This window comes from Urocitellus parryii, chromosome 4, assembly GCF_045843805.1.
Source record: "Urocitellus parryii isolate mUroPar1 chromosome 4, mUroPar1.hap1, whole genome shotgun sequence".
Classification (NCBI taxonomy): domain Eukaryota; kingdom Metazoa; phylum Chordata; class Mammalia; order Rodentia; family Sciuridae; genus Urocitellus; species Urocitellus parryii.
Window position 1 is genome coordinate 59,728,939 of NC_135534.1, and position 15,219 is coordinate 59,744,157.

Consider the following 15,219-nt stretch of genomic DNA (forward strand, 5'->3'; position numbering starts at 1 on the left):
ACCACAATGATAAACTTTGTGTCAACTCCAGTACAATATCACCTTGAAGGAGGGGAAAACATGGGAGGTTGTAGAGTCAGACAGACATGGTAATATTGGAAAGAGAAGCAAGGAAGAGCCGATCAATGTTGGAGTCATCAGGGAGCATGTTATTCTTGGCATTCAAGTGAAGTTTGGAGGAGTAGGATGTCTCTAAACTAAGGGATTTTCTAATGTCAGATTTTTGGTGGTTTCAGATGATCAGCTGAGGTCAGTGCTGATTAAATCAAACACAAGCATGCAGAATTTGGGAATATGAATTTCATGGGAATAATTTTTATTCAATAATTCCTGGGCATCCCCTTAAAGTATATGGATTGTTGTGGGATATGTAACCTGGAACCTGGTTTCTGAACTTCCTGTTCAATGTATTGCCTACCAACTTGCATCTTCTGTGTTTGAAGATTTTGCAGAAATATTGACTGAACTGAAAATTATTTTTTACTTTCCCCCTGAGAATGATTGGGGAAATTGATGTGGTGGTGGTTGGTGGTGTAATGAGACCATGTGTCTCGAGTTCCCAATTTCCCCATTATTGTGTCTCACCTGCCTGCTTTTCTTTGCAGAGGCCCTTTGTTCATCCATGTGGGATGATGGCCGTGATTCTTTCCAACAACTCTCATCTCTTCCCACATACCTTTTTCTTGGTTGGCATCCCAGGACTGACTGCTGCCCACATTTGGATCTCACTTCCTTTCTGTTTCATGTTTTTCTTGGCACTGACTGGGAATGGCATCCTGCTTTTTCTCGTCTGGACAGAGCACAGTCTTCACCAGCCCATGTTTTTGTTTCTGGCCATGCTGTCTTTTGTTGACCTGGTCCTCTCCCTTTCCACTCTGCCCAAGATGCTGGCTATATTTTGGTTTGATGCTACAGCCATCAGCTCCTACTCCTGCCTTTCCCAGATGTTTGTCATCCATGCATTCTCTGCCATGGAGTCAGGGGTGCTCGTGGCCATGGCTTTCGACCGCTTTGTGGCTATCTGTAATCCACTGCATTATGCAACCATCCTGACCCCAGTTGTTGTCACCAAGATTGGGGGCCTGGTGGTGCTGCGAGGTGTAGGGTTGACCATCTTCTTTCCAAGTTTGGCTCATCGACTGCCCTACTGTGGCTCGCACACGATTGCCTATACCTACTGTGAACATATGGCAGTGGTAAAGCTGGCCTGTGGGGCCACCACTGTGGACAACCTCTATGCTTTTACAGTGGCAGTCTTTCTTGGTGTCGGGGATGTGGCCTTTATTGCCTACTCCTATGGGCAGATTGTGAAGACTGTGATGCGTATTCCTTCACCTGAGGCACGTGCAAAAGCAGTCAGCACGTGCACAGCTCACGTCTGCGTCATCTTCTTCTTTTATGGACCAGGCTTTCTTTCTGTGGTCATGCAGCGCTTTGGGCCACCCACAGCCTCTGCTGCCAAGGTCATCCTTGCTAATCTTGCTCTTTCCTCCAGCATTGGATCCCATTGTCTATGGGGTTAAAACCAAGCAGATCCAGGAGCGGCTGTTCACAATTCTAGGCTTCAAACAGATTGATCCCACTTGAGTATAATTTTCATCAGCTGAACATCAGGGGCCAGAGTGGCCCTCTCCCATGGGGCAGAAGCCTCACAGCTCAGGTATACTTATCTGGTGGGGACAGTGAAGATAAAGGAAATAAAGTTATCTTTGGAGGCTGTAAATTGCAAAATAACTTCTGGATTCTGTGATGTTCAGCTATTAGGGAAAAAGACTAAGAAGGGCTGTTATATCTCAACTAATTATTAAGCAAGTAATTTTCTGATACCATTTTTATCCAAAAGCTTATAGTTTATTTGTGCTGATGATACAAATACATTAAGTAACTAAGAAACAGGACTTTGATGGATCGAGATTCAAGTGACTGAGGGGTTCAGGGAGAGAGGAACTGGATACCTATTTTGGGCATTGAAACAAACAGTGCACCTTCTGTCACACGGCACTCACACAGCCTGTGCATGGGAGTGGATAGGTCCTTGTTACCAGAGAAACTTTGGCGTTAGAGAAAGAGAAATGCCAATTTATGGATATTTTAGAGTTCAAGTTTATGAGAAAAATACTTTAAAATACTCATATATTATCTAACTCCAGAATTACAGATAAAGCTTGGTTTCTTTATTCTATGTACTTTCTCAGTCTATGGATGGATGACCTCAATGACTCCTATAATATTATATACTTTTACTTCTTGGAAGAAATGGTAATTATTATTTTATTTCTTCAATTTTAGTCTCAAGAGCAGAGACTTGAGTTAAGCATGCTCTAAGTTTATTGCACAGAATAATAATTTTTAAAATTCTTGTTCTGTTTCTTATTTTTTGCTTTCATTTCTAACTCTTCTCATTCTCTTCCCAGTTCCTACCATTGGCACCCACTTTACTGTGTTTTCATGTGTTCTTAAAATTGTACATATCTGTGAAATTTATAGTGTTGTCTGAGTGTTATACCTTCCTAATTACACAAGTGCCCTTCTTCAGGTTTCCTCAAATGTGTATGTTCCCTCTAGCGAGGGTTATTGAAGCCCCTCCTCATGGAAATACAACTCCTTGTTCTATCCTCATCACTTCTACTCATCTTGAAATTCAGTTCCAGCCTCAACTCCTTGGAGGAAATTTTTCTAACTACATCAAGTCACTCATTTTCTCACCTCAAAGTACAGTGTATGTATCTTTCAATTTATAATTATATATAAATATATAATGATATATATAATACATTAAGTAATATATACTATATATATCATTATAATGTTATGCTATATATGTAATGCACATACTTATATGTTATTATATATACATATAAATGTGTATGTGTATATAATGTATAAAGGTGTATATATGTGTAAATATAATGATCTCTGTCCTGCATCCCCAGTAGAACATGATTTCTATTGTATTCTTTCATGTGATATGCTCTTAATAAATGTTTAATTAATAAAAAGATCATATCTAGGCCCTAGTGTATTTCTTCATTAGTCACATTAACATTATGTGCGTTTTTGAATAAATGAATACACAAGTTTCCATATCAGTAGGCATTCAGTATATTTTTTTTGAAGAAATGGAATGAACCATTGTCATCACAATCACATCACAAATACTACTTTCTTCACTGTCATCATCAAGACTGACATCTCCTTAACTTAGCCTTGTCAATGGTTGTAATTTCAAATGGTGGTATTTTGTACACTGTGCAGAGGTACTGAAGGACATGAATACTGTTTTAAGACAGAGTCATTGTTGTGCACGAGCATAGGACAAACAGAAAAAAAACCGGCATTTGTCTTCCTTTTTTTTTCTTTTGCTCCCCTTTCTTCTTTTCTTAATTATGACCTTTCACATCTTGAGTATTTACCATGCTTTCAGTGTGATGGTGAGATGAAATTGAAAATGCAGAAAGTATGATAAAATGTGGTATTGCTCTGAGAGAGACTGGTTCCAAGTCATATTGGTTCTAAATCATAGAGAACAGTCCTCATTGGAGGGTGAGTGGCAGGAGTGGGGTATGGACCGGGTTGGGTTAAAGGGATGCTATGTATGACCAAGGTTTAGAAGAGCAGGGGCTTGCATTGATAGATGGGTAGTCAGAGGGTTAGGGATAAACTTCCTGTTCCAGGAAGCAGAGGTTTTCCTCAAATATTTCTCTTAAGTAGTTTCTGCTTTATGCCATATACTATGACCTTATTTTCTTCTTTAAATATTAGTCTTTGAGGTTATTAGTAAGAAGATGGCTCTTAAAGGCAAAAAGTGGTGACCCAGTTTGTCCCTGTAGCTGTTCCAAGGGACAGAGTGGAACAAAGATCTGCAGGAGAGGTGGACCAGCCACAGGATTGCAGAGAAGCCTTCTTTAGATGGGTGGAGGATCGAGTGATGGCTACCACCAAGGAGCTTAGAGGTCTTCAAGTGCTTTGAGAAAAATAATTTTGAACAATTCTACTTTGAATATGTTGTATTAGTGAAAAATCTTGTTCATAAGGGTTACTCTTGAGTTTCAGCTCTTACTCCATGGTACCTTGAGTCCTTGAGATAAAAATTTTGCACACATACTCTCTGATGTTCACAAAATGCAGAGCTGGTGTCATGATTATTCCCATTTTATGTCTAATGAAATGTCATATCTCCTATTCAGCAGGAACCACTTGTTTTCTCATATTTCTTTTCTATCTCTGTTTGGTGGAAGTGTTTAGTGTGCTTGTTCCCAAATACAATTTTTAGTTCTTTCCCATAAAACAGACAAGCAAACAAATAAGCACAGATGGGGTACTTCTTCGATATTCATGTCATTCATGTATATTATCTTCTACCACTCCCAGTTAATTTTTATCTCTCATCATTACTCTTCTTCCTTAAATGATGACAGGGTCAAAATCTGTGTTTTGATCCCTGTGGGAGACATCAATATTCATGTGGATGACCCATTGACTGCTCTGGCTTTTTATGTCCCTGATTTCTTTATCCCCAAAGCTCCCTAATTCATCTTCCTATTCCCATGATATGTCCTTAAATGTCTCTAGAGAATTCTGTGTTTGCTTCCCAACAGATTTCCAACTTTGTTTAACTCCTTCCTACCCATTCTCTTAGGATGATGTTTTATTAATGAGAGTCTGTTCATGTCTCAGTCATTTGCTTAAAATCCATCTTGACTTTCCATAGCTCTTTAACATGGCCTAAAAGACCCTGCATGCACAGGTTCCAGCTTATACTCTAGTCTAAGTTCCTGAGTACTATAATCCTGAATTTAAAAAAATTATTTCAAGTCTTTGAAAATATCAAATTCTCTCTCTTCTTGCCATAAGGATTTTGTACCCTCAACCTACTCCACACCCTCTTTCACTTTAATCAGTACTTCTGGTTGCTGACTTGAATTAGGGAGGTCTTTTCTGAGCTCTTCAGACTGGAAAAGTCTACCTAGTATATGCTTTTAACACACAGTAGGCTTAATTTCTAATACTTATAACTGCTATTAATTATTTATGTGATCATGTACTTAATATATATCATCTAGTAACACTTTTTATCATTTTATTACTGTTTTATCATATTGTTTACTTTTTCTAACATCTAGTAGAGTACCTGGAGTTGGTAGATATTTATTACAGATGATCTTTGATTTACGATGGGATCACATCACAAGTTGAAAACATAAAGTCAAGGATTTTTTTTCCAGTAATTGGGATTGAACCCAGGGCACTCTACCACTGACCTGTACATCCTCACCCCTTTTTATTTTTATTTTGAGGCAGGGTCTCAATAAGTTGTTGAACATGTGATTCTCCTGCCTCAGTCTCATAAATCACTAGGATTATAGACATGCACCACTATGCCAGGCCATCAAAGACATTTAATAAACCAAACCTTTTGAAAATCCAAGCGTAGAAACACAGTACACTGTAAAATAAAAGCTTTTTTTCTTTTGTGTGGCTGACTGGGAACTTCAGTAAGTTCCCAGTTGTTGTTACCAACATCATTATTCTATCATGTATTGCCACTTGGTGAAGATCAAAATTTTAAAAATCATATGGTTTCTACTGAATCCTTAGCATTTTTTGCACCATTGTAATATTGAAAAATTTTAATTAATAGAAAATCTGTATTTATTGAATGAATGAATGAGGCTTTCTATCAGCTGTGAATGAAATACTTGTTGACTGAATGAATGAAAGGCTTACGCACTGTTCCCAAGGAGAGGGTAGCCACTCTTCTTGAACTGAAGGCTGATGTGGTAGCTACTTCAGAGGTGGGACCAAGAGAAGTTCTTGGTGATGGGGAAATATGGCAGAGGAGGATTCAGCACATTTTGTTGGGAATTCCCTGGGTTGGACTGTTTGAGAAGCCCTATTTATCCCACTCTTGCTATGGCAAGGAGGTTGATGTCTGTGAGTGTGTCACAATCCTGCAAAGAAACAGCAAAGTACTTCTGAGGCAGGGAGCATATTTCTTAGATTTGATTCCCAAGAAACAGATCCTGAAACTTATTTTTATACGAAGGAAGTTCATTGTGAAGTATGTATATTGTAATGACACCTGTCAAAGATTGAGAGAAGCAGGACTACAGAGAAAAAAGCTGAACTGTGATCTCATTCTCCCAAATGCCTCAGCTAACCCAGTGGGGCCTCTTGAGCTGGGCTGACCCTTCAGTGTTGTTAAGATTGAATAAAGTGAGTTAGGTCTTTGTATTATTCGTGTGTTTGTGTTTGTTTGTGTGTGTATGCATTAATTATGGAACTCAAGGGTGCTTTACTACTGAGCAACATCCCCAATCCGTTTTATTTATTTTATTTTACTTTTTTTGGCTGCTCTCACAGTTTATTTAGAAGTTTGAAAATTAAAATGCGGGCATTTTTCCCTACAACAAACCATGCCCTGCCACTCGTAAACCCACAGAAGCTACTGCTACCCTGCTTCCCACACACTCTTGCAAAACACACTCATATATTAACCAACTATTTGGTAATACAAAGGAACTACAGAGTTGCACAAAATAATCTCATTTACTTCCTGTCACAGGCTATGAATGAAAAATTAAGGGATAAACACACTACTTTCATTCAGATTAAAACTTCCCTAACATTCTTTTTTTCTTCATCTAAGATGTTAAAATCCAAGCAGTTTCACTGGGATGTACTTCCCTTTTGAAGCTGACCTTTGCAACCTTGAGACTGAAGAAACCAGTCTCCCTGCTGGAGCTTGGCCATAATGCTCTACATCAGGCAAAGTTACCATCCAGGTGCAAATGAGGCTTTAATAGTTATCAAAACTTAAAACCAAAAATGAGTAATGCATTAAACTGGAACCTCCATATTTTTCTGATGCAGCAAAAATCATCTGAAGGTGGCAGAACTGCCACAGAGAAGGCACCTTGTGCTACAAGTCTAAAGAAGCAAGACAGCTGTTTATGGCCAATGTAGTAGAATTGGCTGTCATTGTTCTTTCAGATTTCAGATGTATTGTGGAAGAAAATCCACTTACTATCATATTTCAGGAAACTTTACTAATGACATATTGATGGGTTCCATAAACTTCTTGGAAAAGTGTAAGAGGAAAACTCTGATGTTATACAAAGAAATCTGCTCCTCTCAGGATTCCGTGACAAGGGTCCTATTTTGCTGCTTTCATGTTGGAAGGTATCTCCCCATCCCCTACCTCCCCCCGCTTTTCAATCAGGCCCCCTAATCACTTGTATATGTAATTGATGAAGATCCAGTCTTTGTCTTGTCATCAGTCTCAGGGTGATTACTTGAAGCCACTGTTGGCTTAGGAATATCAGATTCTGGAAATTGATCAAAGTTTGAGACATCAACAATGCTTTAAATTTCAATAGATATTGCAGCATCTCCTTGATGTGTTCCCAGTCAACACCTTCAAAAAAAGAATAACTTTTTATTTCCTCAACTCCAAAGGCTCAATTCTATGTTCCCATTCATAGCAGAATCTCAAAATTGGATCCTTGGCTTTCTCAGAGATGGGAACTTCCGGAGGAAAAAAATCAAAATTTCTTTCCAGTTCATCACCTTCTTACATGTCTTTTAAAGGGTCTCAGAAAGGTGGGTAGCTGATGAGCATCTCATACATGATCACTTCAAGTGGCCACCAATCACAGAATTTGTTGTACCTGGTCTGCATGAATACCTCTGGAGCAATGTGCTCAGGAGTGACTACTGTGGAGAAGGCTAATTGACATCTGTTTCTTTCCCAGGTTTCTGCATTCCTTTTGGAGTTCAGATTCTGGAAAGTGAAACCACTCGGGGGGACTATGGTTCAGATTCCTATAAAATTCTGTCCAATGTGCTTTTTTCAGTCCTGTGCAAAGGCAGAAAGTTTCACATGGCCCTTTCTGTCCAAGAGAAGGTTGTCTGGTTTGATGTCTCTGTGGATGAATCCAAGTTGGTGAATAGAGTCTATAGCTAATAGAGTTTATGGCTAGTTTCTGCTATAGAAAACTTAGTTTTCTCTTTGGTCAGAGTGGCTTTTTTTTTTATTCCCCAGTATTCATGTACTTTATTTTTTTTAATTTTTTTTCCATAGGTTTGTTGAGGTAAAATTGAAATACAATAAAATACAAATATATGAAGTATGCAATTTGGTCAGTTTCAACATGTATGTAACCAATACAATCAATATTAAAAGTATTTCTATTACTTTTTAAAAATTTTTGAAATCATGCAGAATCTATTTCCTGCATTATTTATTACATTAGAATTCAATGACCTTAAGATATATAGAATCCCATCCCCACATGTCAACTATTTCAAAATTAAATGGCACACTTATAAATATCTCAGAGGTCAAGGAAGAAAATAAAAGAAAAATAAATAAAAAGTACTTTTAACTAAGTGATAATAAAAGCTTAAAATATCATGATCTCTGGGATGAAACAGTACTTAGATTAATATTTATAACTTAAAGTACTTGTATCAGAAAGAAGCTAGAAAAACAAATGATTTTCAAATTATGTAGCAGGAAGAAAAAATAAGAGTAGGAGCAGAAATATATAAAATAGAGAAGAAATAATACAGCTAAAATTTGATAAAAATCAAACAATTCTAATCAAGAAAAAAACTTAGCACCCCAAAACCAAAAAACCTAGACAATAAGTAGGCTAAGAGACTGAACAGACACTTTACAGAAGAAGAAATATAATCAGTCAACAAATATATGAAAAAATGTTCAGCAACTCTAGCAATTAGAGAAATGCAAATCAGAACTACACTGAGATTTCATCTTAATACAGTCAGACTAGCAATTAGCAAGAATATAAGCAACAGTAAAGTACATATTGGTGAGGATGTATGGGAAAAGGTACATCATAACATTGCTGGTGGAACTGTAAATTGGTGCAACCACTATGGAAAATGGATTGGAGATTCTTCAGAAAACTTGGAATGGAACCACCATTTGACCCAGTTATCCCACTCCTCAGTTTATACCCAAAGGACTTAAAAACAGCATACCACAGTGACATAGCCACATCAATGTTTATAGCAGCCCAATTCACAATAGCTATACTATGGAACTAACCTAGGTGTCATTCAACAGATGAATGGATAAAGAAACTGTGGTGGGGTTGTGGCTCAGCAGTAGAGTACTTGCCTCGCATCTAGGAGACCCTGGGTTCGATCCTCAGCACCACATAAAAATAAATAAGTGCAACAAAGGTATTGTGTCAAACTACAATAAAAAATAAATTTTAAAAAGAAACTGATATATATATATATTACTCAGCCTTAAAGAAGAATTAAATTATGGCATTTGCAGGTAAATGGATAGAACTGGAGAATGTCATGTTAAGCAAAATAAAACAATCCCAAAGAAGCAAAGGACGAATGTTTTCTCTGATATGCGAATGCTAAATCACCATAAAGCAGGGGGTGTGGGCTAGAGAAGAATACTTTGGATTAGATAGGATGGAGTGAAGGGAGGAGAAGGGATTGGGAGTAAGAAGGATAGTAGAATGAATAGGGCATTATTACACTACCTATATATGTGATTACATTACCAATGTGTTTCTATATCATGTACAACCAGAAGAATGAGAAGTTATACTCCATTTACGTATGATGTGTCAAAAAATTCTACTATCATGTATAACTAATTAGAACAAATAAAAAAAAGTTTTTAAAAAGTGACTTAATTATGAATTTCCAGCAGTCAACACTCCTAAGACCTGGAGAACAGGTAAACTGAAACACAGTATCCATTAAACAATTTACTGGGGTCCCAGATTGTTCTGTGACAATGAGAAGTCTGAACTCCAGAGCACTTTGGAATTTCCCAGGTCACTGAACAGGAGGTTTTCTAGCCCAGCCTTCAGGATGTGCAGGATGATGCAGGGGTCATAATTAACAGAGGACAGAGGTGAGCCCCTATTTAGGTATGGGTGCCACTACCTGCTCTGCCTCTCTGCCTAACCACCCATCCCTGAGGGCAGTATCCTTAGCTCCACACACCTCCTGCCAATCTTCACACCAGTTTGGTTTTGTCCAGGTGTGTCTGGAGCCCTCTGGGACCTGTGATTGGTAATAACACCCTACCTTCCCAGTGCCCTGTCCACAGTCATCGTCCCTGCCTTGGGTAAACATCAAGAATGGACGCTCAAGGTAAAAGTGAGAGAACCAGCCATGAGACAGTCCATGGGATTTCAGGTGGGGAAAATGAGGTCAGACTTGGGGCTTATCATTTGAGGGGCAGACTGTTGAGAACTTTTGTTGTTCTCAGAGCCCTTGTGATGGGGTCATTTCTTGGCCTGTTAGTGTGGTGCTGAGAGTCTCCCAGTGCCTCTGGTTTAGCATCTCTTAGTTTTATTTCCTCCTGAGACAGAATAGTTGTTTTCCCAGGTCTGACCTGGGCACTGACAGGGAGAGTCAAGCACAAAAAGAGAGATCAGAGGAGGACACATTGCTGCAAGCCAACCTGTAGGTTGACAGATGCCTATAGATGTCATCAAACCTTTGTGGTCAGCCTGAGGCAGTCATGGGGCATTCAGCATGGTCTTGGGTCGGCATTCTCACCAGCAAATATGGTGCAGGAGGACATAATCCATGCTAGTCTTGCCAGGTCTAGAACTCATGTTTCCTAACTTTGGGAAACTTTAACTGCACTGACCTTGAGTGAGGTCTTTGGTTTTTCCTTGAGTGTCAGAGACTGCAGTGAAGCCTTCTGAACAAAATACCCGATCCTCATTGTTGGTGCCCAGCTAGTGCAGAAGGACTTCATGGAAATCTGGAAATCCCTGGAGCTGAGCAGGGAAGGCTGTAGTGTAAGTTTTCCGAGTCTGGGCATTTTGTCTTTTCTCAATTCTCTCTGTGCTGCTGAGTCTCTCTCAAGCCTGACTTCAGACTAAAATGTGCATTTTCAAGGACATCCCAGAGACCAGGGCACAGTGCACTGTCAGGCATGGTGTATCAATTACTTGTGTGTCTCAGGTCTGTTCTCTGGAGCTCTACCTCTGAATGCTTGACGTTTATTATCTTCCTTTCTTATAAGGCCAGTATCATGGACACTCTGATTCTGTGCCCTCCTCCAATAGCTATGCATAGTTTTGTCTCTCCCTCTTTCTCACTCTCATGGAATCTAGGCCTCTGTGGGACACAGCCACATCAATGTTTATAGCAGCACAATTCACAATAGCTAAACTGTGGAGCCAACCTAGATGCCCTTCAGTAGATGAATGGATTAAAAAATGTGGCATATATACACAATGGAATATTACTCAGCAATAAAAGAGAATAAAATGGCATTTGCGTGTAAATGGATGGTGTTGGAGAAGATAATGCTAAGTGAAGTTAGCCAATCCCCCAAAAAACAAATGCCGAATGTTTTCTCTGATATAAGGAGGCTGATTCATAGTGGGGTAGAGATGGGGAGAATGGAAGGAATAGATGAACTCTAGATAGGACAGAGGAGTGGGAAGGCAAGGGAGGGGGCAGGAGATTAGCAAGGATGGTGGAATATGATAGACATCATTATCCAAAGTACATGTATGAAGACATGAATTGGTGTGAATATACTTTATATACAACCAGAGATATGAAAAATTGTGCTGTATATGTTTAATAAGACTTGTACGCAAACTACTGTCATTTATTTTTAAAAAATCAATTTAAAAATTTTTAAAAAGAAGAGAATTAAGGAGAAGGGTCAGGTCACATCAAAGAAGAGACTTTCTGCTTAGTGACAGTAGTGATCCCTCATGATCAAAGGAATTCCCTCATATCTCACACACATCTGGGACTCCTCCCTGGCCTCTCAAGGTAGAGAGGTTCAGCAAGGCTGGTTCTGTCACAAAGCTCCCAGAGTATCTCTTAGCGTGAAGAACACTGAGGCTTAGCCCCCTCCCTGCTCAAGAGATGCTCCACTGTCTGTTACATCATCCTTATGCCTTAAGTTGAGCCTCTGACTTGCCAGGTGCCCACAATTCTCAGTTTCTTTAAGACACTCATGTTCTTATTCATTTATTCTTTAATTTAGTCATGTGGGTGTTGATTTCACCAACATTCCTGAGTACCAACTAGATTCTAGGCCCTTCTGAAGTTTGTGCTGGAGCTGCTCCAGTAAGGAAGGCATAGCCCCGACTCCTCAAGGACTGACACTGACTGGTTTTACAGTGTGGAGTAATCAGTGCACTGACAAAGCAGTGAGGAGACTGTGATGGGAAAGTGCAGGAGCCACATCCTGCTGCCTCCCAGAACTGGAGGACAGCCTCATGGAAGAGAGGCTGCTTGCACTGGATTTACAAAATCAAGTAGGAGCTGAGCAACATCAGTGCTTTGCTTATGGATCGCTTTGCTTCTTGGTCAGAGAGTTAAGTGCATCTTCCCCTTCAGGTTCCTGGGAATAAAGTCCCTTCTGCTTTTCCTCTAAGGAGCACAGAGACAATTCTTGTTACTTTAACAGCTAATATTTAACAAGCAGTTCTAGGCTTTTACTGTGGCTCAGGAGTCACCCAGGACAAAGAGGAGGCAGGTTATATTCAGCACAAGCTCTCTCATCTCTCCTGTACCCACAGGTGGGCTTCAGCCTCAGTGCTCCTTGGATGCTGCCTGTGTTAAGGCCAGGGCACCCAGCACATGTGTAGCTGCTCTTTCACTTCTCAGCTAAATGACGGGTAATGGCCTTAATCTAGTGGCAGAAGAGGGTAGCTAAGAAAGCAATCAGCTGTCTCACTGGGTGAAATGTTAAGTCCTGAAAGGTGAATTTTTGTATGATTATGAGATTCCTCTAGAGGTCTCAATAGAAATGTCACTGCTATTTTAAGCTGATTCTGTTGAAAAACAAAGACAGGGAAATACATACCCGCCAGGTAGTTCATATTTTACTGCTGATATTTTCAGAGTTTTGTGGCAATATTTAATCATTATTGATTTAGGAAAAGGCACACGGAATGATCTATGGGTGCACAGTCCACAAAAACTGAGGCCTTCTTGATTATATATATATACCCTCAACACAGAAAAACATTTCAGAGTGCCATCTGTCTTTTAAAACAAACATGTAGACACAAACATGCAGTTTCAGATTTTTGTGTTGGTGCTTGAGGGGTTTAATCAAGTGGTTAAATAGAACACCTAAGTATTTGGCACTTGATGTTTACATGGAGGGTGACTGAGACTGAGTTATTATAGCATTGTGATGCGAGACAGACATGCCAACAATCTGAAACACAGGAAGAGATACATGGAGACAAAGAAAAAAGAAATCTGATCTTATACTAAGTCATTCCTTATTATTACTGCTAATGATAATAACTATCATTTATAGAGTTATTTATGTATCAAGATTTCACATGTAATATTTCATAAATATTTAGTATAAACCTGTGAATTTATCTTATTTATCTTACTATAAAATGAGGAAATGAAGCCTTTGAGAGATTAAGTAGCCTGACAAAATTTCATTCCTAGAATATGAAATGGACATAGCATGCACCTGAATCCTTTGGTGCAACCCAAAGCTTGTATTAATCCTACTACATTGTGAAGTGTCCAGCATGCTTAATTGTAATTATCAAGTTTAATAAATTATGATCTTTTCTGTTGAAACAAACCATTAAGATATTGAAAGGTTTGTATTTATTTATTTTGAGAGAGAGAGATAGAGAGAGAGAGAGAGAGAGAGAGAGAGAGAAGAAGAAGAAGAAGAGAGAGAGAGAGGAAGAGAGAGAGAGAGAGAGAGAGAGAGAGAGAGAGAGAGAGAGAGAGAGAAATTTATTTTTTAGTTTTCGGTGGATACAACATCCTCCATTTTATTATTTTTTTTAATGTGGTGCTGAGGATCCCCAGTGCAATACGCATGCCAGGTGAGTGTGCTACCACTTGAGCCACATCCCCAGTCCTTGAAAGGTTTTTATAATAGTGACAAATCAGAATTGTAGATGAACGAAGGATGATCATAGAATTTAGAGTTCCTAATATAATGGGCATTGACCTAACACAGTCAATGAATCTTCCTGAGGGATGGGAGAGAGTGGACTCGAGTTTGGTGGAAGGAAGTATCAATTCAGATAAAGAAGGAAGAAGAAGGAATATATGAAGGGAATATACAAAATAGAGTGGTCCAGTGGTAATCCCAGGAGTTTTAGAATGTCTAAAACAAAACATTTAACTTTTGGGAACATGTTGAATGTAAGACACAAGTAATACACAAATACTGTCTTCAAAATTTCATGTGTTTGTCCTAAAAATATGACTATTCATACAGGGAATTCATGAAGAATTTTGACCATTGGAGTAACGTGCTGACATCTGCATTTTAGGAAAAACCCTCTAACTTCAGGGTTAGAGTGGATTGGGGAGAGACAAAGCTAAGGCAGAAACACCTAATGACAAAGTCCAGGTAAGAGAAGTTGGAAGTATGTGCTAAAGCTGGGACTTCGGGGGTTGGAGAAAAGGAGTGCAAAAAAAAAAAAAAAAAGACAATAGGAACTGGTGAAGGGGCAAAAGGAATGAAGGAGAAAATGAGTAAGGAGAGTTTCCAACTTTCTGGATGAAGTTGGGAAAGTAGATAGTGGTATAACTCACAAAAATATTGACAAGACATAGAGAAAATTTGGGAAGGATAGGCAAGTTTGTCCAATCTTGGATATGTTGAGTGCATAGTCTGCAGTAAAGAAAATATAAAAAGATCTTTTGTTTCAGAAAGATATTTGACTTAAAAACATAATTTTGGAAGAAATGAAAGTATTTAAATAGTTAAAAGAGTGTGATTCAGAAATAATGTGCAATTTCGTGAAAGGAAGAGAGGATGGAACCCTGGAATCAATCTCTAATAAGGTGGAGAAGATGGTGGGCTTGGAGTCAGAGGAGGAACAATTGTAGAGAGCCAATGTTGTGGAAACTTAAGGAGACTAGTTTTAAAAGAAACAGATGGAGTTATTAACATCCAGAGAATGGATGAGGGGAGATCTTTCAAATGAACTGTTCTGAAATACAAATATGATAAAGTGTAAGCATCTCCCCTAAAGGCAGCATGTGTTTATTCTTATCTCTGAGTAAAACTAGATTTATCCTCATTCAGACATGTGCAAGTCTCACCCATAAGAAGCGTATCTCCAGGAAAGGAGATATTTTTCCTTGTCTCTAACTGTATTCCCTTGTATTGCAGCTCAAGGTGCTTCATTCTTCTGGTGCAGAGGGCAGCCAGAGCTGAGCTATGTGGTAACATAT

The 15,219-nt window shown here is 38.9% G+C and overlaps 1 protein-coding gene and 1 pseudogene across 1 annotated transcript; one reads left to right on the forward strand and one right to left on the reverse strand.

Moving 5' to 3' along the window:
* Window positions 1-743: 743 nt before the first annotated feature.
* On the forward strand, window positions 744-1,523 carry LOC113200806 (olfactory receptor 52L1-like). The gene has a single exon (XM_026414354.2). It carries the CDS (start codon window positions 744-746, stop codon window positions 1,521-1,523), a length of 780 nt encoding a protein of 259 aa, XP_026270139.2.
* Window positions 1,524-7,231: 5,708 nt separating this feature from the next.
* On the reverse strand, window positions 7,232-15,024 carry LOC144254271 (serine/threonine-protein kinase 38 pseudogene; annotated as a pseudogene).
* Window positions 15,025-15,219: the final 195 nt, after the last annotated feature.

What these genes read in the sequence shown, in the direction of transcription:
- LOC113200806 (XM_026414354.2), top strand. Translation starts at nt 744, where the DNA reads ATGTTTTTCTTGGCACTGACTGGGAATGGCATCCTGCTTTTTCTCGTC.